The 24319-nt window shown below is 41.9% G+C and overlaps 4 protein-coding genes across 4 annotated transcripts in view; 1 reads left to right on the top strand and 3 right to left on the bottom strand.

The window, feature by feature from the left end:
- Positions 1-127: 127 nt before the first annotated feature.
- Positions 128-9207, bottom strand: phf10 (PHD finger protein 10; the record flags this gene model as incomplete). The annotated part of the gene is made up of 12 exons (XM_079736714.1): positions 128-1206; positions 1381-1569; positions 1823-1931; positions 5384-5539; positions 5905-6052; positions 6180-6289; positions 6485-6634; positions 6902-7026; positions 7127-7210; positions 7485-7615; positions 8026-8135; positions 9136-9207. The coding sequence occupies 12 exons, from the start codon at positions 9205-9207 to the stop codon at positions 1121-1123; spliced, it is 1470 nt and encodes a 489-aa protein (XP_079592840.1). The 3' UTR covers positions 128-1120.
- A 1247-nt stretch (positions 9208-10454) lies between these two features.
- rab4a (RAB4a, member RAS oncogene family) lies at positions 10455-16577 on the top strand. Its single transcript, XM_079736750.1, has 8 exons — positions 10455-10581; positions 11214-11294; positions 11941-12055; positions 12276-12338; positions 12420-12574; positions 12722-12817; positions 13534-13673; positions 14230-16577. The coding sequence occupies exons 1-7, from the start codon at positions 10566-10568 to the stop codon at positions 13647-13649; spliced, it is 642 nt and encodes a 213-aa protein (XP_079592876.1). The 5' UTR covers positions 10455-10565; the 3' UTR covers positions 13650-13673; positions 14230-16577.
- Positions 16578-16715: 138 nt separating this feature from the next.
- On the bottom strand, positions 16716-20539 carry ccsapb (centriole, cilia and spindle-associated protein b). The gene is made up of 5 exons (XM_079736749.1): positions 20467-20539; positions 19391-19807; positions 19098-19217; positions 18448-18665; positions 16716-18189 (listed from the first exon to the last, which is right to left on the bottom strand). The coding sequence occupies exons 2-5, from the start codon at positions 19773-19775 to the stop codon at positions 18004-18006; spliced, it is 909 nt and encodes a 302-aa protein (XP_079592875.1). The 5' UTR covers positions 19776-19807; positions 20467-20539; the 3' UTR covers positions 16716-18003.
- A 1238-nt stretch (positions 20540-21777) lies between these two features.
- Positions 21778-24319, bottom strand: part of acta1b (actin alpha 1, skeletal muscle b) — a 4036-nt gene continuing 1494 nt past the window's right edge. The window contains exons 3-7 of the mRNA XM_079737101.1: positions 23895-24219; positions 23516-23677; positions 23084-23275; positions 22795-22976; positions 21778-22272 (exon numbers count right to left, since the gene is read on the bottom strand). Of these exons, the coding sequence (XP_079593227.1) occupies positions 22129-22272; positions 22795-22976; positions 23084-23275; positions 23516-23677; positions 23895-24219 (1005 nt within the window). The 3' untranslated portion in view covers positions 21778-22128. The remainder of the gene's footprint in view (positions 22273-22794; positions 22977-23083; positions 23276-23515; positions 23678-23894; positions 24220-24319) is intronic.

Consider the following 24319-nt stretch of genomic DNA (forward strand, 5'->3'; position numbering starts at 1 on the left):
ATGTCACCACCGCGAGGTAGCGCCCCCTACATGCCACGTAGACCACAGACCTCTATGAACATTTGACTGGCATTACACAATACTTTCTAGTTTATCCATCTTAATGATTGCCAAAGAACAAAATACGTCGTTTTTTGCATTTTATTTCAAACATATTCAAACTGGGTCCGTGGCATGGTTAAACATAAGTCAATGGACAATTCTGAATTAAAAAACTGCATTATAAAAAGAAAATCCACAAATGTTAAAATAGAAGTACAACAAAAAACAGAAAAAATGATCAATTGTCAATTGTTCCTGCCTATTTACAGCTAAACCTGTTAATATACTTAAACATGTTAATGTCCTCGATTTCCAATTCATAAGCTATAACTTTTTTCAGTTGATGCTTTTAATAGTAGGTTTCTCCCGAAGATGGATCAAGTAAAAAGATTTCACAGAGGATATTTTTTTAACAGCAAGTTATACAAAAAAATAAACAACCTTTCAACACAAGATGAGAAAAGTGTTTGTCATAGAGTACACGTGATAATTGTATCCCTTGGAGGCAGCATCGGGCGAACCTTAAAAACATGACCGAATGATCTTAAAGAAGCCAGCCATCAAACATTTGCTCAGCAAATACATACATTGTTGATAATTGTATTGATTGTGTGTGTGTATATATATATAAATAAAATAAATAATGAACAACAGTTGTTTAATGTGTACATTTGGCCAAGTTCTACAGGACACTAGATTAATGCAAGTAGTGTCTGCATATATGAATGCATATCAGCTGGCTGACAGGGCTGACCCTTTACAGTCTATGGCTTAAACAGGATATCTTCAACACCATGAAAAAGGAAAAAAGTGTAGACCTGTTTGTCATTTTGTATGTAAAATATTTTATCAAAAATATGTAAAAGTTACCAAGAAGAATGTAGCACCAAAACAAATATCAAGTGAAGTCGTCATAGCAGAGTAAGCAACAAGTACAAAATGTTGCCTTTATTTTTAAATGCAAACCCCTCTCTGTTTGGTAGACCAATAATAGCGAGGAGAATCGTCAGGGGACACTCTCTGACGGTGTGTCACAAACATAACCAGGCTCCAATACCCTGGCGTTCCGTTCTCTTCATCATTTGGACTTCTTGGGCGTTTTGGCTCCTCCCTTCTTCTTCGGTGTGATGGGGTTTTTCTCACATAGCTTGCACACCCAGAGACCTGAGGAGGAACGGACACAGCAAAACACAACGCTCACTTTGAGTGGTAACAATACAGGATTACTGTACGAGGCCGGTCTTCAAATGCAATCTTGGCACTTCAAAGATAAACGAATCAGTATGACCCACATCGAGGGATTATGGGCGTCAAGGTCATGTGATCTGGCGCACGTACCCAGCGGTATGGCGTTCATGCCCACGCAGAACGTGTGGTATCCTCGGTCGCACTGGTCGCAGAACATCATCTCGTCCTCGTGGTGGGGCTGCTGACACACAGTGCACGTCTTGCACTCCATGCACTGCCAGCGGTATGTCTGGATGACGCACACCAGGTCCTCGCTCATGTCCAGGCACGACGGGTGACCTGCGGCCCAGCAGGGTGATGAGTGATCACAAATTATCACAAGAAATCTCCCTCACACTCTCTCACACACACACACACACACACACACTATAAGCTATATTATTTTCTTGCAAAGGATCAGATGAAAGACTACAGTGGGTTTGAAACTGTAGTTCACCTGAAGGCTGCTTAGGCTTAGTTAGTGTTAGCTAGAATGACTACCTCGATATGTCAGAGGCAGGAACAATCCTTTAAAATTACCCTTCACACTTACCGCTGTTATCGCATTGGGAGCAGTGAATGAGAGCCTCTGGCTTGCCTCTCTTGTTGGCCTCTTTACCCTTCTGGCAAATGCCACAAATAGCATTGGGAATGACCTTAGGCTGCAAGGGCAGAATAAGGCTATAAAATCCAATCACATCTGTATACGTTCCACAGTCACAGGTTAAATCAACATTACATCATGAGAATATAAGCATTTTTGGTAAATAAAAAGAATACAAGCATTTGACAAAATAAAGTTAGAGACTAAATAATGGATTACTAATGCTCATTGGAAGGATAACGATAAAACAAAGTGCCCAATTATATTGTTATTAGATATGGCTGAAGAATAATAGCTAGCTTGTTGGCATTAACAATTCAGTGGTTATACAGTGCTGCTAACTTTTAAAGGTCCTTTTTCTTTAATGTTTTCTTCTTTCCTATAATTAATTAAAAGGGTGATTTTATAAAGAACCAGCAGCAACACAAGATTTTGAATTCAACCCCAAGAGTTTTATGGTTCTATTCTCAAATGATTCCACCAAATAAAGAGATCAGATCAAAAAGACAATTCAAATCATTTGAGAAATGTGCTGTTGTAAAAACATTTACCACTTCTATATCCATACACTCATTTTTAAACTTTTATTGAAACTCTGCTAGATAGACATCTCAAAAAGGTTCCTTCCTACAGAATATACCGTGAAGGACAGCATTAAGCATAGGAAAGAACACAACACAGAAGACAGACTGAGGGTAAAGGGACATTGAGATCAGGAAGTCACAGTCAACATAGAACCATCTATAGTTACTTATTTTACTTTAAATATCTCTATTGTAGATACAATAAATGCACAACACAAAAAAATATGTTTAGTGTATAGGGCACTGACAACAACTAAAGATTTTCCTATACCATTTCTTCCTTGGCGATACCAATTCCGATGCTTTAGTATCAGATGATACAGAGTACGATATTTATTTGGGGGATATACGTTATCTATTTTTTTTAACAGCTGTATACTACTAACCTTGTTCTTTACATTTATAATTACCATTATTATATAATTAACGTAAGTCGGAGATGATGCGTTTCCGACTTCCCACCTCCGATAATTGAATGTCCTTTGCCAGGCTTGCGTACTCGCCGATACCATATACTACATTTTTAGGCAGTATTGGAGGCCTTTGCAATACTGGTATCGGTGGCATTTCCGATACTGGTATGGGTAATGGAACAGCTCTAACAACAATAGTGATTTTTTAAACAGATACTGTGGTCAAGCTTCAAGTTCAATCCAAAAGAGGCAAGAAAGATAATGAAAACTAGTGAAAATGTTTAACTAAGTATTTAAACTGTTTGGTTGTTCCCCTTACTTATCTTGGGGCAGATTTACTCTATTATCCCCATGTAGCATTGCTTTCAGTGAGTAAAAAGTGCCCAGAAGTGCACAGTATTGCACACATATAAACGTTGTCTAAGCACTCTGGTTAGTAGAAAACCAGGATAAAAATCATTGCCCCGTCCCCTCTCATGAATTACAGTTGTCTTACAAAATTCAACATGCAACTTACAAAAATATATGTGCTACATTTTGTAGTATATTGTTTTTTTACCGAGCGTTATTGACATGTTGTGACATTCTAAGTAAAATGTCCCCTGACTGAAAGAAAAGGAAACTTGAACACACATGTACAGTATTGACTTTGTCAGACATGGAAGGGAGTAAATGGAGCGGGTTACAGCTAAACTGAGAGAAAGAGAGAGGAAAATGAAAGCCGGAGAGCAGTTTAGGCCCATCTATCCATTTTAAAACACTGATAACTATTCGATTTTATAATTAGACATGATCTGTGGTACTATCTCATCTCTTTCAAGTGAACCATGTTAGCCATTGTTTAAGATATTTTAGAGGTTCAAATAATTGTCCTACTTTAGTGTGAAAGCCCCAAAATAGCAATTGGTGTAGCTACATCTATGCAATGGTCCAGTTGCAATAAATAATATTGTCTAACTTGACCATCAATTGAAATTGCACAATCTATTTATTGAACAAGAAACACTTAAAAGATCGTTCAAAAATAATTCCAAACAAGACTATGCTTCATATAAAGTTTTTTGTGGTAACTATTTGTGTGAGATATTTAATTTCTATAATAAATATTCCTCATACACTTGAGCAAGTAAATGCCCTCACATCCTTAAAAACCATGAGGGGGGCCAGAAACATTTCAATATGCTTTAACCTATTAAACTCAACAGATTTCAATTGCATGTACAAAGTCTACAGAAATTATGTTTGTCAAACTGCCTATTTTGGCATCCCTGTCTACAAATTTCTCAAGAACATAACATTTTTTAATAAAAATAAATAAAATAAAAAAAAGGTCCAGGTGTTTGCATACAGATCAATACCTGTGCATTTGCCCTGTCAAGTATGGTTGAAGGCATTTTGCTCCATCAACTCAAAATCCTCAACTTTATTCAATATTTATCTTGTAGTTCAAGGCTATGCAATGAAGTAACAGAAGTTATAGGTTTCGCTATGCCCTAAGACCTGAGCTCACTTCTAATAGGAGGAGAAGCTCAAACATCATGAAAGCTGACCTAGTAACCCCTTTAAGATGCAACTGGTAAACAGAACCCTGTTCACACCACTAACCTCGATCTGAAAGACTATGTCTTTCCGGGAAACGGTTATGAAGAAATACCAATTCTTTGGATAACATAAATAATTAACCCCCAACCGCACACTATATTTTGTTGTTTACACTTCAAACATGGGCTGTCGGGCGATATTTGAAACGAAAAACGTAGTTTCATTTAATGGTAGTTTGTCAGAACAGTTCACTTTGACTGGGCTGAGTGAACAAGGACAGAGTTGAAGTGTAGCCGTGTGAACAAGGCCTGTGTTTCCTCATCTCACCAAAGATAAGCACAGAGTAAGGCCCACAACAAACATTGCTCTGATAATTTACAACAGCACGTTACTGTTGAGAACACAAAGTATATCATATGTATGCCAACATACATATTTAAATCAGGCAAATTTAGGTATAAACATTAAAACTGACTCAAAACTTTAGATATCTCACATAGGTATAAACAACGTCAGCGTCATTAAAAAAAGAAAAAAATAATATATTTTCTTAAACCAAAAAGTAGCAGCCATGTGTATTTTCCTCTAGGTGTATCTGTTGACCCCCTCCCACACACACACACACACACACACACACACACACAAAACTGAAAAGCGGGGTGGGGGAAAAGTGATACGCGAAAAAACGGTAGACTGTTCCTCTGAGTGGTTCTTATTGCTTACAGTTTGAAACCCGTCGCGTGGCAACCCCTTGAGTACGTTGTGCACACGAGGACGCGCGTATGACCTCAGTAGAAAGTGCTGCTGGGAACCGTAGTAACCAGAGGACAGAGGGAAGGAAGCAAGGAGGGGATGGGGGTTATGGAAAAAAGGGACTAGAGGAAGTACTACGAGGAGGAAGAGGAGGTGGGGCTAATAAAAGTGCTGCTGCTGTTGAAGGAGAGCAGAGTTCAGGTCGGTTTGTCCTCTACCTTGTACACGGGCGTGGTCGCGGATGCTTTGTGGGGGTGCCGCGGGGTCCCCTCCTTGCCCGGTGTGGTGGTCCGGTCCTTGCCCTTGCCCTTGTGTCCCGGCGCTGCTCCTCCCTCCTGGCTCTCCACATCGGAGGTGTTGCCCGAAGAACTGTCCTGGAGACGGAGGGAAGCCAAGGAATGAATAAAGAAACACATCAATGGGGAGGGAAGGGAGGGGGCCGGACAGAGCGGTGGTTAGGGGGTTGGGATACCATCCGAAGGGTTCTGGGTCGATCCCCCATGTCTACCTCCATTGTTCTACAGCAAAATACCCAACCCAGACATGCTCCGTAATATCAACATCATAACAAAAAAGCCTTAAAAGTCACTTTGGATAAAAGCTTTTTCTAAATCGTGACAAAATAACTGAGCCATTTGAAGCATGAGTGCAATAATTCACCACATTACACCGCAACGCTGTACTCTACCCCTTGGGTGGCCCACTGGCCCTCCAAGGGTCAGCTGGACATATATCTTACGGATGTATTCTTGTTCTTCTTGACATCTTTGCCGTCTTCAGCGTCATCTGAATCAGGTTCTGAGTCCAGAGCCGGGAGTTCCGGGTCCAGAGGAGGCTCGAAGAGCGCCGTGTTCAAAGGCAGGTACCGCAGCTCGTTGGGAGAGTACCTGCAAGCCGAACAATTACCAATCACCCATGAGTACCCATTTCCATGTATCGCTATACATGGACACGTTGGCAGTAAAGATAAGTGGTGCAGGCTGTCAACATCACAGATGAACAATTGGTTTGTACCTCTTGTAGTATTCCTGAAACTGGCCGGGAATGAGGGCCACAGGGTAGGGCCCAGCCCTTGTGAGCTCTGGGGCCAACACCTTGAACCTTCCCTGGGGCACCTGGATGACCTGGGGGGACAACACAAGCTTGCTACAGAACAATCGGTGTTGATGACGCAACCAAAGATGCTATAAGTTGGTTCTTTCCTGGTATTTGGAAATTTAATTTACAAATGAAATGTGAACGTCGACCACAAATTGCATTCCCATGAGTTAATGTATTGAAGTTTGTAGGATAGTAACAGTATGTCTGTGCTAACATACATGTGTCTGGAGGTCAAAGTAGGCTCTTCTCTCCTCCATGCGCTCCCTGTTGAAGTTGCTGTTGAACTCGGCTGCCTTCTTGGCTGCCTTCTTAATGTACTCCGGGACTTTGCTGGCTTCCACCTTCTGGGGGTTCTGCTGCTGCATTTGCTGAGAAGAGCGATGGGAGAAAATATGTTATTAATAGTAATTTAAACATATATTCACCCTCCCCATCTCTAACACATGCTTAGCTCAGCGCTCCTACTAATAAATACAAATGGTATGACCCAGAAGGGTTTTCAAGGACACAAAACCCAAAGAATGTGGCAGTTTTTAACAATTTACTATCATATCAGACATGACATAATAAAGATTTTTTGGGTTTGATACCCAAACCATTAGGCTGGGAGACAAACACTCTCCCAGTATACGTACAGAGTACTCTTTGGCTATCCGCTGCCTCTCTCTCTCCTGCAGAATAACGGAATACTCTGAGTGTTTGATGGGGTACTCCTTGATCATCAGGTCTATCACCTCATCGCTACGAAGTGCGGTGAGACCTGCAGAACACACACACACATACACTTAATCAGATTCAGATTGCCACCTCCATAAAATAATGTAAATGAATGACGCAGAAGTTATTAAGATGCGTCATACCCAAGGTGCACTGCGTCTCAGTGATTACATTCTGTTCTCGCAGGCAAAGCTTTTCTTTGTGGGACAAGTCTCTCCTCTCCAGGTCTAAACAGGAGGCAACGGTTACACAGGCAGAGAAAGCAGTTTTCAGTATATATATATATATATATATATATATATATATATATATATATACACATACATACATATACACACACACACTTTTATTTCACTTCCAATAGAAGTTAATTAAAAGGGGCTTTGTATTTAATGTATGTATTAATACTTTTTTCCCGGTTCATCTCATTGATATTAAGCATTACAATAGGAACACTGGTAGAATATGGTACGATACTCTAGAAGGGGTCATCACGCTCACCGGGGTACTTCCTCTTGAACGACGTGACCCCCAGGTACTCGCTGACCTGCTCCTGGAGCATGTAGTACTCCCCCATGTCGTCCGCAGGCCACTTGTACTCTGTCAGGTTCTCTGCTGGAAAATATGTGGGTCTGTGGGGACAGAGGGAAAGTTATAACTGAGAGGATTCCCTCACCAACGCTTCCTTGTTTTCCATTCAGCAAGAGGGAAATATAGGCTGAATATTAATCATATATTCGTTAAAGTTGCAACATCAGTTTTAGCATGTGATTTTATGACAATATTTGAATTAGTTTCCATCAGCATTGGCGACCGATGTGTCCTCAAATGTTACACGTTATACTTTGCCACTTTATTAATAATAATAATTGTTTTCTTCTTCTACTACAACCATTAATACTTAATAAATATGTTCTACTAATAAATAAATAATTAACTGCATAGATTATGGTGTAGAGTAAGAAAGTTGTTAAATTGTTCAATTATTTTTGGTTATTGGCCTGAATATGTCCTATATGGCCTGTCCTACATGTCTACCCACCCAGGCTCCTGGCTGGAGGTGTCACAGCTTCTGGAGCTATCCCCAGAACCCATTCTTCTCCTTTTGGGTGGTTGGCTTCCATCATTGGACACCTCCTCAATAACATCCTCCTGAGAGGAAAAACCAGCATGAAGCAAAATATAAATACTAGTCCACACGGCCGTATGCACACACACTATATTTTACCATCACCAACATGTCATTGATTATTTCACCATGATAGGTGTAATGGGAGGGCTTCCCATTGATGTGAATTAAATATTATTATAAAGGGGGAGTATAGCGTAGGGGTCTGTTTTACTCCAAGATACTTGCTTCCATCGATGTCTGAAACCCAAAGTCTGCAACATACCCCGCAGCATCCTTGGGAAATATATCCCTACCTTTCAACAGATGTTAAACGCAAGTCTATAGCAATGGCTTTCTTTTACTCTGGTCTACTCTAGGTTATCGGGTCAACACTTGTTAAAAAACAACATTTCAACAAGTGTTGTTAAAATATTATTTGGAAACTCTGCACATCTGACTTTAAAATACATTTCTTAAATGTTATACTTTGCCACTTTGATCAATTCTCATATTGAAAATGAATTAAACGTACACAGATCCCAACCACTCGCAGCACACGAATACTGCAATCTATATTGTACAAATAAATAAATTATGCATTGTTGTGCAACTTTGAAATCTAGTCCAGGATATATTTTCTGGTGGACCAAAAAGTTAAATGTAAGTAATGTAAACAGACCATACTAATCCATACTGGACATTTAATGTTAGTATAACATTAGCGTTACCAACATTAGCTTTCCACGGGGAAATCCAAGCCAATCCACCGTGCATTTATCTTTAAGGTTACATTTTCTTAACACAAACTAACCAACAATTCACATCGCAGTAAACACAAGGGACACTAGTCTAACCTTACACTATTAGACATGAATTGGAAACAAAGGAGGAGCGCTAGCGTAGCTACCAATTCACACACATGAATTAGTTAGCTATCGGTGCCCGCTGGCTTACCCTATAACCCGGGTTAACGTTGCACACATTTCTCAATGTTCCCACACTTGGATAAGGTTGTTGTGGATTCCGTCGAGGCAACATTACCTTGATACATGGCACTCCTGGAGTTGCAGGGCTGCTATCACAGGACGGTCTGACGGGCAGCACAGTGGCCATGTTTGAATCTGATAGTGACGAGATGCCGACCAGAGGGTGCTTGCGGGCGGCTTGTGGGCGTGTCGAGTTCAATTGATATGTTTATATATTTAATGAACATTTGACTGGCAAATATGCACAATATACATAAGATAATATGAAATGTAGGTGAATATTGTTACACGCAGGGCAAAGCCTTGGGACTAACATTAAAAAAACAAAATCTTGTTGGCGCCTACAAGGGAGTGTGTGTGTGTGTGTGTGTGTGTGTGTGTGTGTGTGTGTGTGTGTGTGTGTGTGTGTGTGTGTGTGTGTGTGTGTGTGTGTGTGTGTGTGGAGGGGGGGGGGGCACTGTCCCCCTGCCCCCCTTCCAAACAGAGATGGTTAAGTGCCTTAACAGAGAGGGTTAAGTGAGCTCAAATCTAGGACTATATTATCTATCGTAATAACAGACATCCATTAAAAGATTTGGGCAGGTGCTTCTCCTCCCCAGAAAATCTCTTCTTCAGGTGCTTTCTAAAGAGTTTGAGGGACCACTGTGAGCAGACTGGACGGAGCTGGGTGAACAGTTCCAGCATCAAGAGAAGAGAAACAAAAATGGCAAGAATCTGGATGGAGAACTTGGCGGTAACAACACTGGCTCTGTGCAGACTGCAGAGGGACGCCTTGGGCCACATCAGGGTGAAAGTGCAAGTGTTGTGATGCGTGTAGGTGTATAACCAGTCATGCCGCTTCAAGGCCCTGCCACCAAATCCACATAAACACAGGGTTTCTTATACATTTACATTCAGATGCAACGTGCCGTAAGAAAACCTGACGTTCTGTTTTCAAGTGTCTACCGAACCCACACATTTGACAGAGTAATTATTTTTCCGAATTGTTAAAATAAAATAAGGAAAAGAAGAGGCTTTTGGTTTAATATTTAATCCTGCGACGCAAGAGCTTTTAATTTCAGATGAGAGACATGAATATATGATTCAATCTAGAGGGTTTAGGATCCTTGTAGGGTACATCAAAGTGTTGCGATATTAACTCATCAGAGAAAGTAAAATATAAGACTTTTTAATTATTTAGTGAAGCCACTAAATGTATATTTTCGAAATTATATTTAACTTGTTAAATATGTTGGCCTAGTTTTCGAAGAACTATAAGTGTCCAACAAAACAACGTCGGTGAAAAACATTTGTTATTTTATGGAAGAGGCCTTTACTGCGAAAAGCAAAACTACGGAACCTCGGAAGGACAATCTAGCAAATCCGTAGTTGTAACCCTGGTCCAACCTATCGTCCCATTACACCCATTTGTCAGTATCTTATTCCTCTATTCCCTAAACTTGTTCTGAGAAAATCCGTTTTTTGTGTGATAACGCCACCCTGGCTATGTCAGAGACTTACGGTAAGAGCCTCGTTGATTAATGATCCATCATTCTCCATCGAGGGGCAAAGGGATGGAGCAGGTGTATCCACAAGGTTTTCCTTGCTACACCTTATTGACAGCTAGCCGGGGCTTAAAGCTAGCAGCTGTCAGTCTGCTAATTGCTATATCTATTGAAACATTATTGTTTTTCTGACATTTTCTGGAATTGGAAGACTTGAGAAATGAACCTTAATACAAGAGAGATTTGCCTACTTCATTCGTTTGTCGAAATTGAGATGATGTGATCATAATGGTGTGGATGGAGGTATCAAATGGATTGTTCCGTAGGTAACGTTACTTTGGAAGGAATCAATAGTTTTGTTTGTTTTGTATCTAACATTGTGGTTTGGCGAAACATTTTCTTATTCTTTGTCGCGATTAATGCTTGTTTTGCAAGTTTATAACGCCTCCCTTGCCAGCGTACTATTTTCGTAGTAATATTATTAAAGACTTCCGTGTTTTTCTTTCTAAACTTCGAGAAGCAAAACACTTCACTGATGATGGGGCACACTTCAATAGCTGGCATTGTTCAATCCAATTCCTGATTCTGTACAACGGTTCGGTTACTCATACACACACGCAACTTATAACACTTCGTGTTCCCTCTTCAGATTTCCTGTTTAAGTTCTTGGTAATTGGGAATGCTGGAACAGGCAAATCCTGCCTGCTGCACCAGTTCATAGAGAAGAGATGTAAGTCTGAAATACATAAGTACTACGTACAATTCTAAATATGTTGTTGTTCAAATAACTCAAAATAGTGATGTTACATCTTACATGTCCAATGAAACAGTCAACACTGGCAATGTTTTGTCTGGCAAATTTATTTCTCTAAAATGGGGCATGTATGTCTGTGTATAACGTATTCTGGGATGTAGACTTCCATTATGACAAAGAATAAGTCAGGCTTGCCCTTATGCTTTTGGTAGAAAGTTTTCTCAATAGGATTCAATTGACCATAAGTTTCTTTACCTTAAATATCAGTGTTTGAAGCTTATATTTGGGAAGAGGCGGGTTTAGGTCAGGCTGGGTAGACAAAGACTACCTGTGAGTGGCAAGTTAGTTCATGGGCCATTTATTTGGTTATATTTGCAATAAGGGAAATAACGTTTATTTTAAGAGCACATTATGCAATACAAATGATCAGTATTTCTCTTCTCTTGTACTATTGCCTCTGTGTACTACAAATGAACCAAAATATTTTACTTATTGCACTTACCAAGTACAAAGATTGTACATTGTAGACAAGTCAACCAAACGGGGTCTTACACACCTTAAACCAATGCAAGCTGTTGGTCTTGGATCTTCTTAGCCTAATGACAATTTGTTCTGTTTCCAGTTAAAGATGAGTCGAATCATACCATCGGAGTGGAGTTTGGCTCCAAGATAATCAGTGTAGTCAACAAAATGGTCAAACTACAAATCTGGGACACGGCGGGACAGGAGAGGTTCAGGTACCTGATTCAATTATTTTGTCATGGAAACTATTCTTTAAGCTGTAAAATAAAAGGAAAGGAAACAAAAACGTGTTTCTGATCATGAGAATTTTTTCATATCAGCTTAGTACTTTACTAACAAAAATATATTTGCATCAAATATATATAGCTACTATTATTGCAAAACTGGAGTCTGTCTGTCTGTTCTTTCTATTTAAATATGTATACTGTTTATCAGGTCTGTCACGAGGAGTTACTACAGAGGAGCAGCGGGGGCCCTACTGGTGTACGATATTACCAGGTGAGTCATCTAAAGCCATTGCAGCACTCCTTTTTATTTAAATTTTTCCTTTATTAAAGCATCCCTTCACCTCTCTCCCAGTCGTGAGACATACAACGCTCTAACCACATGGTTAAGCGATGCCCGGATGTTGGCCAGTCAAAACATCGTCATTATCCTCTGTGGCAACAAGAAAGACCTGGAGGCTGACAGAGAGGTCACGTTCCTGGAGGCGTCGCGCTTTGCACAGGAAAACGGTTCGGATCTGACTCCTCTTTATCTGTGCGATGGCAAAAATAAAAGTCCCCCATATGAATAAATGATTGGGCCCGTATACGTAGTTGCTCATACAGGAACAGTGTATGTTTGATCATAACATTTGTGTGTTTGTGGTTCTTTTTCAGAATTGATGTTCCTTGAGACAAGTGCTCTGACGGGGGAGAACGTTGAGGAGGCTTTTATACAGTGTGCAAGGAAAATCCTCAACAAGATTGAGTCAGGTACAAATGCTGAACACAACCTGACCTGTGTATCCCCCTGCAACTTGTTCTGCTCTCCTCTGCTGTCATAGTCTGACACTACATGATACACAGCAATACTTCCATGATACAGAGTCCATTCTGAAGAAATCATTGATAGAGATCAGTGATTAGATTTCCGTTGCTAGCTCTGATCACACTTTCATTTCCAATTCCTGTAGACGTGCAAGATGTCATGATTCTGTAAAAGGCCTGGGGAAGGGGGGGGATGTCGGGTGCACAGGCTGAATGTCCGCCAGTGGAGCAGCATGGATGGTGCTCCTAGCGCATAACCATTTCTCAGTGTGGGCGTTGCAGTCTCCTAGGAACCAATATGTCTTAAGACTGGTTTAGCTGCCTTTTAAACAGTATTATTGTGTGTACATTTTACACACAGACACACACACATCCTACTGGTTTGTTCTCTTGAGTCCTCTACCAATATGCATATACCATCTTTTCCAAATTGCCTCTCTTTCTGCAAACACAAACAACAGTCTACTTCGCTGTTGCTGTTCTCCATGTCTATCTCCATTCGTACACTCTTCTTGCTGCTTAGCCATTCGCCTACCTACTTACCAAACAGAATCGTTTGGTAAATGGTCATAGTTCAAATATGAATAGCCAGGGATGGGTATCGTTTGGATCCAATCCTACCCCCTGGGGTTCATCCAGGTTTGGTTGTGCTTCATCTCCAGGGGAGCTGGATCCTGAGCGAATGGGATCCGGGATCCAGTACGGCGACGCGGCTCTGCGACAGCTGCGCTCCCCCCGCCGTGGGCAGCCTCAGGGGGGCCAGGACTGCAGCTGTTAGTGGGCCCGCCGATGCGTCCACCAGGTGGGGCCTCACAACCACACACTAGGGAGTATGTTTGTGGGATCATGGTGTGTTCGAGATGCGTCGTACACCACACACACAAGTTGTGGGCTTTTAGCACTTAGAGCGTTCCCGTTTGATTTTGTGGGCATTGCTACAGGACGAGTTGGGGAAGAACAGACCAACGTGGTACAAATACAAAGAAAATATATCTCATTACGGGCGCAGCCATTTTTGTTTGTCGAGCCGTCAACCCCGCTGAACTCGCTGGATTTCAGGACCCCGAGTGGATACGACCTAAAAGGGGCGTGCCTCGGTCGAATGTCGCAAGAAAGCTGGGAGATTTCCCATTTGCATCTTATTTGGGTGGTGTAGGAGGCATCTCGAACACACCTTGAGGCGATGAGGTCTGGGAATTGTTATCTGGTTCATGATCATTGACCAGCTTGGGTGGCAGCAGGCTGGGTTTTATGGCTGTAGTTGACAATTGATTATTGATCGTCACAAACAGAATGCCAACTGTTTGTATGGGTGTTTGGACACAGGTGTGGTTTTAAATGTACATACTTTTATTTAGGTTGGAAAAAGACCAGTGGAAGAAGAAAAAGAAGAATGGCCTGAGAAAAAAATGTCGATTTGAGGTTACTATTCTTGTGACTTTTTTCTTTTACCTTTTTAACCATTGCGGCGTTCGCCATCTCCTGAGCATTGAAAAGACTTAATTATACCATGCCGTTGTCTGGAACCCTAACCCCTGGCCTCAAAGTCCTAATTGTCGTTTTAGAGCGGGTGTGAGTGAAATGGAGGTACAACGAAAGGCAAGCATTTGGATGTAGCTTCTTGCTGTACCGTTTATACACATTGCTCCATTACCATGGGCCTGCATTGCTCTCATTATAGCCATTTTTACATGAGCATGTTCATTATAAAAAGTGGTCGAATTAGCTATGTAGATTTTCTCAAAGTGATGTAATATTATATGCATGGAAACACAACACATGGACATTATGAGGAAGTGCATTTGTTGTCTGTTATGTTATTGATTTTTTTAAACCGCACTTCATTATGTAGTCATCCAGGGTTAGGCACTGGTAGGCATAGAAGGAGCCGAAGGGGACACGGAATCCTCTTTGGTCCGTTTTGTACTAGGTAAGTCCTTGTAGTGGTGGATTTTAATTCAAAATCAAGGATCAGTACTTGACAGTGGTTTCTATCCATGGTTCAGCTCAACCTTGACTCAGCCCATCCATCAAGCTGTTTGATAAAGCCCAACCAATTAATCAGGAAGTGTATCAATGAAAAACTGTGGATTTGTCCCTTCCTCAACTGCTGTTATCAACCAAGGGCTAACCTTCCTCTTCTTGCAAATGGATTCTATAGACCTTATTCCTCTTACTGTCACTCTAATCTTACTGGTATGTTCTGAGTCCTCTAGCAATATGCATATACCAATCTTTTCCCACTGCCTCTTCTTCAAACAAACACCAATCTTCTTCGAGGTTGTTAGTCTCCATATCTATCTCTATTCCTAAACTCTCCTTCCTGTTTAGCCATTCGCCTACCTTCGTACCAAACAGAATCGTTACTTAAGCTCTATCGCTATGAATGTTAATCTATTAACTTTCCAATCTATCTTTTCTTATCTTTTTACATCCTACTGATGTATGGTAGAGTATGTGCCGAAGCTTCTTCAGGAAAACTCCCTTGTCTACTTGCAATCTGTCCACCAGTCTACTCTCAAACCATTGGTCACCATCCCATTTCCCTTTTATTGTCTTTCTCTGTTATGCTTTTCCCATCAATTCCGCTTCCCCTACATGTTAATCAGCTTCCCTGCTTCCTTCCTCTTAGTTAATTGGCTACCATGATTTGTTCTGCTCTTAATATCACCATCACTCCTACCTTTCTCGTTCATTCTCCACCCACCACAATGCATTCATTCTCCACCCACCCCTATGCATCTTGCAAAATGTACATTGAGTCTGTAAAGAGGTTGGCGCATGTTTTATCAAACAGAATATATTAAAGTATTCCATTACGACTTATGTAAAAAAAACAAACGTGTATATTGACTTCATGTTTATATTACCATTGTTTAAGTCCTCATCATTCGGTTATGTAAAACGTCCTCTCTGGGGAAAAAAATATAATTTTGGCAGCCTCGAAAAGGAAAGAAAATACGGTCAATGTGGATGTAAATAAAGTTTCATAAATAATAACAGTCTGCCATCAAAGTCAGTTAACCTGTCGGTTGTGAAAAAAAAGTAGAAAAAAGTAAGTATATTCGTGGTGCCAGTGGGAGCAGAGTTGTATCGTTTCACTTGATCACTACGAGCTGTCAACATTCCATATCATTTAAATAATGATCACATTATCATAGTGTCCGTTCATTGTGACCTAAAAACAGAGGATGTTGTTTGGAGTCGAAATTTCCAAACTCTCTGATTGCTGCCATATTATCATCCATCTGCTCCAGCATGCGCCTGGGTTCACCTTGCTGCATTTTAAATATTGGAAGATTTAAAGTGTATTAAATGTGAGAGTACTTCTTTATTTCAAAAATTACTTTTGAGTCACAAACTCCTTTTATAAACCCATTTAAGCCGGTGTAAAGTCCTTTTATTTTTGTTAATTTCAGTGTGATGTCGTTATTTCCTAATGGTAACGGGTCACTCCTATCTGGTATATTTTAACGATGTAGCCAATTATTTTGGTAGTATTGATTATCTTATATCACACGGACACTCCAAAGCAAACATGTATTTGAAAAATAGTGCTTGTCTGAAATTGGACCACTTTTACTGTTATGGTTTGATTTCCAGCTGGGATTCTCAGACCCTTTTACTTGATGTGTATGTATGTTTATCCCCTGTCATAACCAATCACATGGATTTTATTTATTGTGTATAATAAAATATCTTTTTGAAATAAGTGACTGCAAATCATAAATGTTAACTACATGAAGAGCCCACATCCACCGTTTGATAGTTGCATCATTGATCCTCCATTGGTAAAGTGTCCATCTAGGATGTGTTTATTATAAAGCTCACTCAGTTGGCAATATTTTATTAAGGCTGACCACCATTTGCAAATGTAGATTACAGCCATGGCATTTTAGGATAAAAAGGTTAAGAACATAAGTGATTTGTTTTGATTGTTGCGTAATAGTTGTGATCCATGCTTGTCTTGGTAATGCTGTTAAGTAGAGTCTAATAGACCAGTTTAAAGACAAGTCAAGCTTCTTGGTTCAACCACGTGAATATCCCAGAAACAAGCCTACACCCACACATAATATGTACACACCATTCACAATTCTGTGTCCATAACACAAAAGTGATTTAAGCCATAACAAATGAGATGGAGGGCTGTTGGCAGTCATAGAGGCCTGCAAGCCAAGTGACGAGGATAATCACTCTGGACGTGTATTTGTGATAACAGTTATTAGCGACACAGATTAGGATTTGTTTGTTTAATCATTTGTTCGGCTCCGCCAGCACAAAATGTTCTGCAACTTGACTGGGACTGGACTGTTGCCAAGCAATACAAACATTTTCCTGCACACTAGCTTGCTACTTTGTGGTCTACACGTTATCGTAGGCCAGCTTGTATCATGTACATTTATCTGTAGGTTTCCATTTGTTGTGAAACCAGTCAAATAAGAGAATGTTGACAGTCTCTTGGTAGCATGTGTGATGCCAATGAATTTACAGTTCACGATTGTTGATTAATTGTTGATTAATTAGGTGTTAATAATAAACACCTGTAAAGTGGAGTGATGCATGTATAGTTAAAAGTCCCAAAGCTGTTGAAACCCTATATCAGCGCTCATGGAATGCCTCTTTTCATATCAAATTACTTGGATGAAAAGAATTGTGTAACATATTATATAAACTATACAAACACTATTATTCAGGTCACAAAAAAAAACTCAAACCAAATACATTTCATTCTGTACAATAACAGGAGGAAAACCATTTTTGTTCTTAACCATTGATTAAAATACATTACGTGTGTTGTAATATACAGAAATAGAAAACCATCATCCACAACCACGATATCCCGAATGAAAAACTTTTGTTCTTATCTAAACTACTCTACTAACGAAACAAAGACCTACATGATGTGCAGTCTGACAGACACACTGTGCAAAAGCTAAGAAAATTAAAACCGCAACTCAATGCCAATTTAGATTTTTCTAATACAGACAACCTGTAAATCTACAAAGGATGCTGGTTTACGTGTGTGTGCGTGTGCGTGTGCGTGTGTGTGTGTGTGTGTGTGTGTGTGTGTGTGTGTGTGTGTGTGTGTGTTTTAGTCTTTGGGGACCACACTGTTGGTCCATCCATTTGTTCTACCGTGCACGGGCGGAGAAGCATCTCATGTACTCCGTCAGCCAGGGGTTGAACTCCGGCTGTTCTGGCCCGGTTCTGTTCTTGTCCAGGTCAGCAGATTTCGCTCTTCGTTGCTCGACTCGCTGGGTCTGGAGAAGACGCTCTACATCCCGCCTGGTCTTGGCTCGTAGTGCTGACTCATGGATCTGACAATGAGAGGGCGGCATGTGAATATATAGAATCTTGAATATAAAGACATATCAATAATTTATGTGATTTGGTGGAAGCTTCTATCCAAAGGGTCCATGCTGTTACATGACTTGGCTACATTCGTATTAGGTGGCATGGTAATAAATAACGCATGCACGCACACACACACACACACACGATTTATACATAGAGGGGATGATGAAGGAAGAAAGAAAGTCGAAAGTGCTGTGGAAGGCGAGAGAGCGAGAGCTCACCTCCCCAGTGGAGGCCGCAGGGCCCACATTATGAGTCCTCTTGGCAGCCATGTCTGCGGCCCGCTCCCCCTGCCCGTACAGGGCGAAGGGATGCCGGCCCTCCATGCCCTCGTCCCGAGGCCGGTGCTTCGGCGCAGACCTCACTCTCTTAACACGCTGAGCTGGTTTAGTAGACTTGGAGGCGGTCTTCCCCCGCTCTGGGTGGCGGGAAACTCTTTCTGGAAGCAAAATAAATACAAAAAGGAAATGTCAAGTAGTGTGTTGACACTTGTTACTGTCAACATTATTTTAAAGGAGTGTTTGTATTGCAATTATTCCTGACTCTTCAAACATTCTTGATCTATTGAGACGTTCATTCAAATCGTCCGTGTTTTACGCTAGCCCACTTTAGCATAGTGAATGTTCACTGTTGGCCATGATGTCTATCTATATGGCTTCCAAAACTATCTATTTCCTTCACCGCTGACAACTGTCATTGATGTTCGATAGTGTAATGTCACTTTAGATAAAAGTGTCTTATAAAGACATTTGACCTCAGTCTTTATACAAAAATCTGGTCCAAGGGGCGGCGTTAATATACACAGTTTCACTCTCTGCCTTTGATGAGTACATGAGAGCTAGGTGCTGTAAGTCGTTCGGCATTTGGATACCTTGGTCAGGCTGCTTTGCAAGAGTTGATGGTTGATTACTACATCTACTGTTGGCCCTCTGCTCCTCGCTCTCCTCCTCCACTGGGGGTCTTAACTCGGCCACACCCTCACGTTGGCCTCCTTGAGAGAACAGGGGGTAGAAGGGAGGTGGGGAAGGGCTGAGTAGGCGGTATTGTCGGGGACATCATCGGAAACTAAGGCATGCAACTTTTTTTTTTCTTTCACAAACATGACGTTTGCTAAACACAATCCGGTTTTATACGTTACAGAAGTTGAATGGCGCTTATAGTTACCGTTGGCAGCAGAGGTCGTAGGAGACGCATCCTCAACCTCTTCTGGAAGTTGAATCTTTGGAACCGTTTCTGTGCTACCCGGAAGAGTTACCCTGTGCCTCCCCTGCCGGATTCTACCGTCTCCGCTACATTGTTCATATTCTTCAGCATCTTGTCGGTCTCCTGCGGTCACAGTTTCTGTGGGTTTTTTGTTCGACTGCGTAGGGCTTTCGCTAACATCGGAGTCGGTGTCGGAACCGCTCCAGAACCAAGGGTTGTGGCTGTGCTCTAAAAGCCTCCGGGCCATCCGGTACCTGAACAACTCCTCATAACACTTGGAGTAGGATTCCCATTTGGGATCTTTAAATTTCTTCATGTATTCTGTCCGAATCCTCATGGTTACCATCTCTTGCCTCGCGAGCTTCTTCCTTCTCGTCTCTGCAAAAAAAAAAAAAAAGATTCAGGCTAAACCATTGTTGACCATATGTCCACAGTGCGTTACAAATAAATGAGAAAAATCCGCTAACTGGTAACAATGTTTATTTACTAAGGCACTCGGACGTGGCCAAACGGCACCGCCCAGACATTTAAATGAAAAGCTCTGCACGTTTTAGGCCAATAGTAAAAGAGCTGCGTGCGTGCTCGATGAGGCACGTCACTTCCGTGTCATGTATTCTTCCTTCGTATGTATTCAATAACATACGAACTACATGTCGACTCCACGGTAATATATCACACCACATGTCCTTTGGCTCTGACTTTATCTTCCCTTTCATGTTTTAAATGGTTTGAGACGTCATATTTTCTAGGCGTACAGCCTATTAAAGCCTCGAATAAAACACGTTGTTCACACTAATCTACCCTTAGAGTTGTCTTTTGCGTCTCCATTTACCTAGTTATGAATGTCGGGGATTTACAGCGTACTGTAGAAAAAGGCCTAATGGATTATAAGCAGTCATCCGAATTAGACATTTCAAATGCTAATGCTATTCACAATAAGACAATAACATAACACCCACAACTAAAGAGCAATGCCTGCCAACGCAAAAGCAGATATCGCTGTTGGAAAAGGTAATTGGGAGTAATACAATACTTACAGCAGCTCGGATTTCAGCGACGCAAAGTGGAACAGATGGCGTTAATTCGAAGAGGTGTGGCAGCCCAAATATGGGCTTTACGTCGTAGCTCCGCCCTCTTAACGTAGCTACCCACCCGGCCGCATTCAACAGGTGTCCCTCGCTGAGACACGGGAAATGACTAATGCTCTTAGTCCATCCATGTTGTTGTTTTAATAACCGTTGACCAGATGAGGCACTACCCTTTCATTACCATGCCCTGTCGCTATCATTGTATCATCCTCATTTAGACGAATCAAAAATGAGGTCATTGGTAGGCCTATAGGAGGACGTATCATATATAATGACGCATTCTTCTTTTATTGTAATAGTTGTTTGCACGAATCTTAAGTGTATTTATGATACAAACCAATCCCACAGATAAATGATATTTATATATAAATTGGGAACAGCATGGTTAGGTCTCGGCCCAATTTAGCACACCTTTTGACAAGGACACTACACTTGCGCTCCAGTCAATCCACGCCTGCAGCACAAATATGTCTACGAGGGCAGGATTGCAGACTTGCATGCATGGGGATTTGTCTAAAGATGGCCTGTGAGTTGGACCTTTGTAGCCTGACTGGGGAGACAGAGTTCGGGGTCGGATGTCCACGCCATGATCCACTCGGTCAAAAGTAGAACTGCTGCTGCCGTGACACATTCCTGGAGCGCCTAACTCGTGCTGGGGTGCCCACCCCGCATCCAGGCTATCAGCTGTGATCGGACCGCCGGATCTATTTCTCTCCTTCTTACCCCCCCCCCGTTTGAATTTCCAATCTATTAATACTCCATTGAACCCAGTACCCAGTATGATAAACCCAATACACCTGGCCTGGCCTACAGTTGAATTATGTTCTATAGAGATGTCTACATGCGCATTATTTTTATATGAGAAGTAGGCCTATGGTATCATCCAATAGTCTCTTAAGTATTTTAGGTTAGTGCCTCACAAATAAACAGACTAGTGATTAGCATTCTAGGTCTATTGGCCTGGCCCTATAGTCAACTGCTGCCAGCATGCACACGTCTCAGCTCAGTAGTGATGAGTCGCCAAGGTAACTTTGTCGATAATTAGTAGGCCTACTCCTATTCTACTTCTATTTTGATACTAAATGTCGGTCTTCACCTTGGCTTAGCCTATAACAATTGTAATTTAAAAGGCAACAGAATTGCAAAATGAGGAATTTTCAACCATATATCTTGAATTCCAATGTTTAGCAACTTCCACCCACCGATCCTCCTCTTTAATATAGTTTAAAAAACAGCGGAAAAATACCAAATATTGGACTTTATTAAATTAATAATTGTCATGTATATACACTTACATTCACATGTGCTGGGCGACATGTTGCTGTTTAGATTTTTTTATTATTTTTTGGGGGGTTGGATGCATGGTTCAGTGTTGTTTGTTCACAGTTTGTTCTCCGAACAACACAGACAACACACAGCAATCATGATATGCAGATTTTAGAATCATAAAACAAATGCCGACGAGTGTCAACAGCGCAGACGGAAAGCCCGTTGGCCGCATGGTGTCGCTGTGCCGCAAGGGGTGGTCCTTCTCCCCGCCTGGTCTCCTGAAAGTTGGTGGTGGTAATGATGATGACGACGGAGACGACGATGGAGAAAAAGGTTGAGGGTTTAGAAGCACTTCCTGTGGACGATGGAGGGGCCTGCCTCGTCGTACTCCTGCTTGGAGATCCACATCTGCTGGAAGGTGGACAGGGAAGCCAGGATGGAGCCACCGATCCAGACGGAGTACTTCCTCTCGGGGGGAGCAATGATCTAGAGGAGGAGGAGGGGAGAGAGTTGTTAGGGACAAGCAAGGGCGTAGGAACCGGGGGGGACGGAGGGGACGTGTCCCCTCCAATATTGGAGACAGGCGCATTTGTCCCACCGAAAAATTATACCGGGGGGAGAAAAATATTTTATTTTATTTTGAAAGCGCAACACAGCGTCTTGTCACCGCTTCTTATTCTAAAAAACGGGATGATTGAGCAATTAAAGAATTGATTTGATATTTATCAGTTAATTACTGCCATTCAAAATGTGTTTTCCTTTACATTTACAAATGTATCTTTTTAGTAGAATAAAATATATTTGTGAATTTTTTCAGTGTAGTTAATTTATGACATATTTCTGTTCAAACCATTAACGGATCTGTCAGGTTTCCGATATGTGTCCCCCACAATGTTAAACTCATTCCTACGCCCCTGGGGACAAGTGACGTTTTTGAAGTGCATTATCCTCGATGATTATACCTAATTCGTTAATTTCAGTGTGTATTTGTTGGTTAGTCTGCTATACCTTGATCTTCATGGTGGATGGGGCCAGGGCGGTGATCTCCTTCTGCATACGGTCAGCAATACCAGGGTACATGGTGGTACCACCGGAGAGCACGTTGTTGGCGTACAGATCCTTACGGATGTCAATGTCGCACTTCATGATGCTGTTGTAGGCGGTCTCATGGATACCGGCGGATTCCATTCCTGGTGAGCGGAGAGAGAAAGTTAAGTCAGCACCGCTGCGTACGGGCAAGTATTGGATTATCCAAGTACGTAATGGTTGGCGAATCCGATCAATCCTCTTTACGCACCAATGAAGGAAGGCTGGAAGAGGGTCTCAGGGCAACGGAAACGCTCGTTTCCGATGGTGATGACCTGACCGTCGGGAAGCTCGTAGCTCTTCTCCAGGGAGGAGGAGGAGGCGGCGGTGGCCATCTCGTTCTCGAAGTCCAGAGCCACATAGCAAAGCTTCTCCTTGATGTCGCGCACGATCTCACGCTCAGCTGTGAGGGACAAGTTTGGATTAAAGTGGGGAAAGTCCATCGGTCGAACAGCATCACCGAGCGTACACAATTTTTCACCGAACTGACACTCCAATTAAGACCCAGTTTAGACATAATCAAGTATTATGGCAACGTGAAATATTTTGTCGGATTGTGGGTAGTGTCCTGCATTTTCGCGGGATTAATAAAGTAACGTGGTTACTTTTGGGGGCAGCTATGCTTGAAGCTATGAGTCCTTACCGGTGGTAACGAAGGAGTAGCCACGCTCTGTCAGGATCTTCATCAGGTAGTCGGTAAGGTCGCGACCAGCCAGGTCAAGACGCATGATGGCGTGGGGCAGGGCATAACCCTCATACACTGGGACGTTGTGGGTGACACCATCACCAGCATCCAGCACAATACCTGAGAGGGGGCAGGGCCAAGTGATGATTAGACAGACAGACAGCACACATACAGTGTGCCTAAAAAAACACTATTAGTCACTTTAAGTCTACTCTGCGCATATGATTTATCAGTCTGAGAATTGCGTAAAAGTGGAGGGGAGACTTTATCGTTCGGTCTTTTTTGCTCTTATGAATGAAATGATGAAATAATGTAATGTTAATGTTGTCATTCTTACCGGTGGTACGGCCGGAAGCGTACAGGGACAGGACAGCCTGGATGGCCACATACATGGCGGGGACGTTGAAGGTCTCAAACATGATCTGGGTCATCTTCTCTCTGTTGGCCTTGGGGTTCAAGGGGGCTTCAGTGAGCAGGGTGGGGTGCTCCTCGGGTGCCACGCGCAGCTCATTGTAGAAGGTGTGATGCCAGATCTTCTCCATGTCATCCCAATTGGTGATGATACCGTGCTCGATGGGGTACTTCAGAGTCAGGATACCTCTCTTGCTCTGGGCCTCGTCGCCGACGTATGAGTCCTTCTGACCCATACCGACCATGACTCCCTGGAAGCATCAAATAGGAGGCATTAGAAATAATAAACGGTCTATGAACGTATAAAACGCACAGTCAGATACATAACACGCGGATGGACGTTATACCACC

This window comes from Pollachius pollachius, assembly GCF_949987615.1.
Source record: "Pollachius pollachius genome assembly, chromosome: 5".
NCBI classification, from domain to species: domain Eukaryota; kingdom Metazoa; phylum Chordata; class Actinopteri; order Gadiformes; family Gadidae; genus Pollachius; species Pollachius pollachius.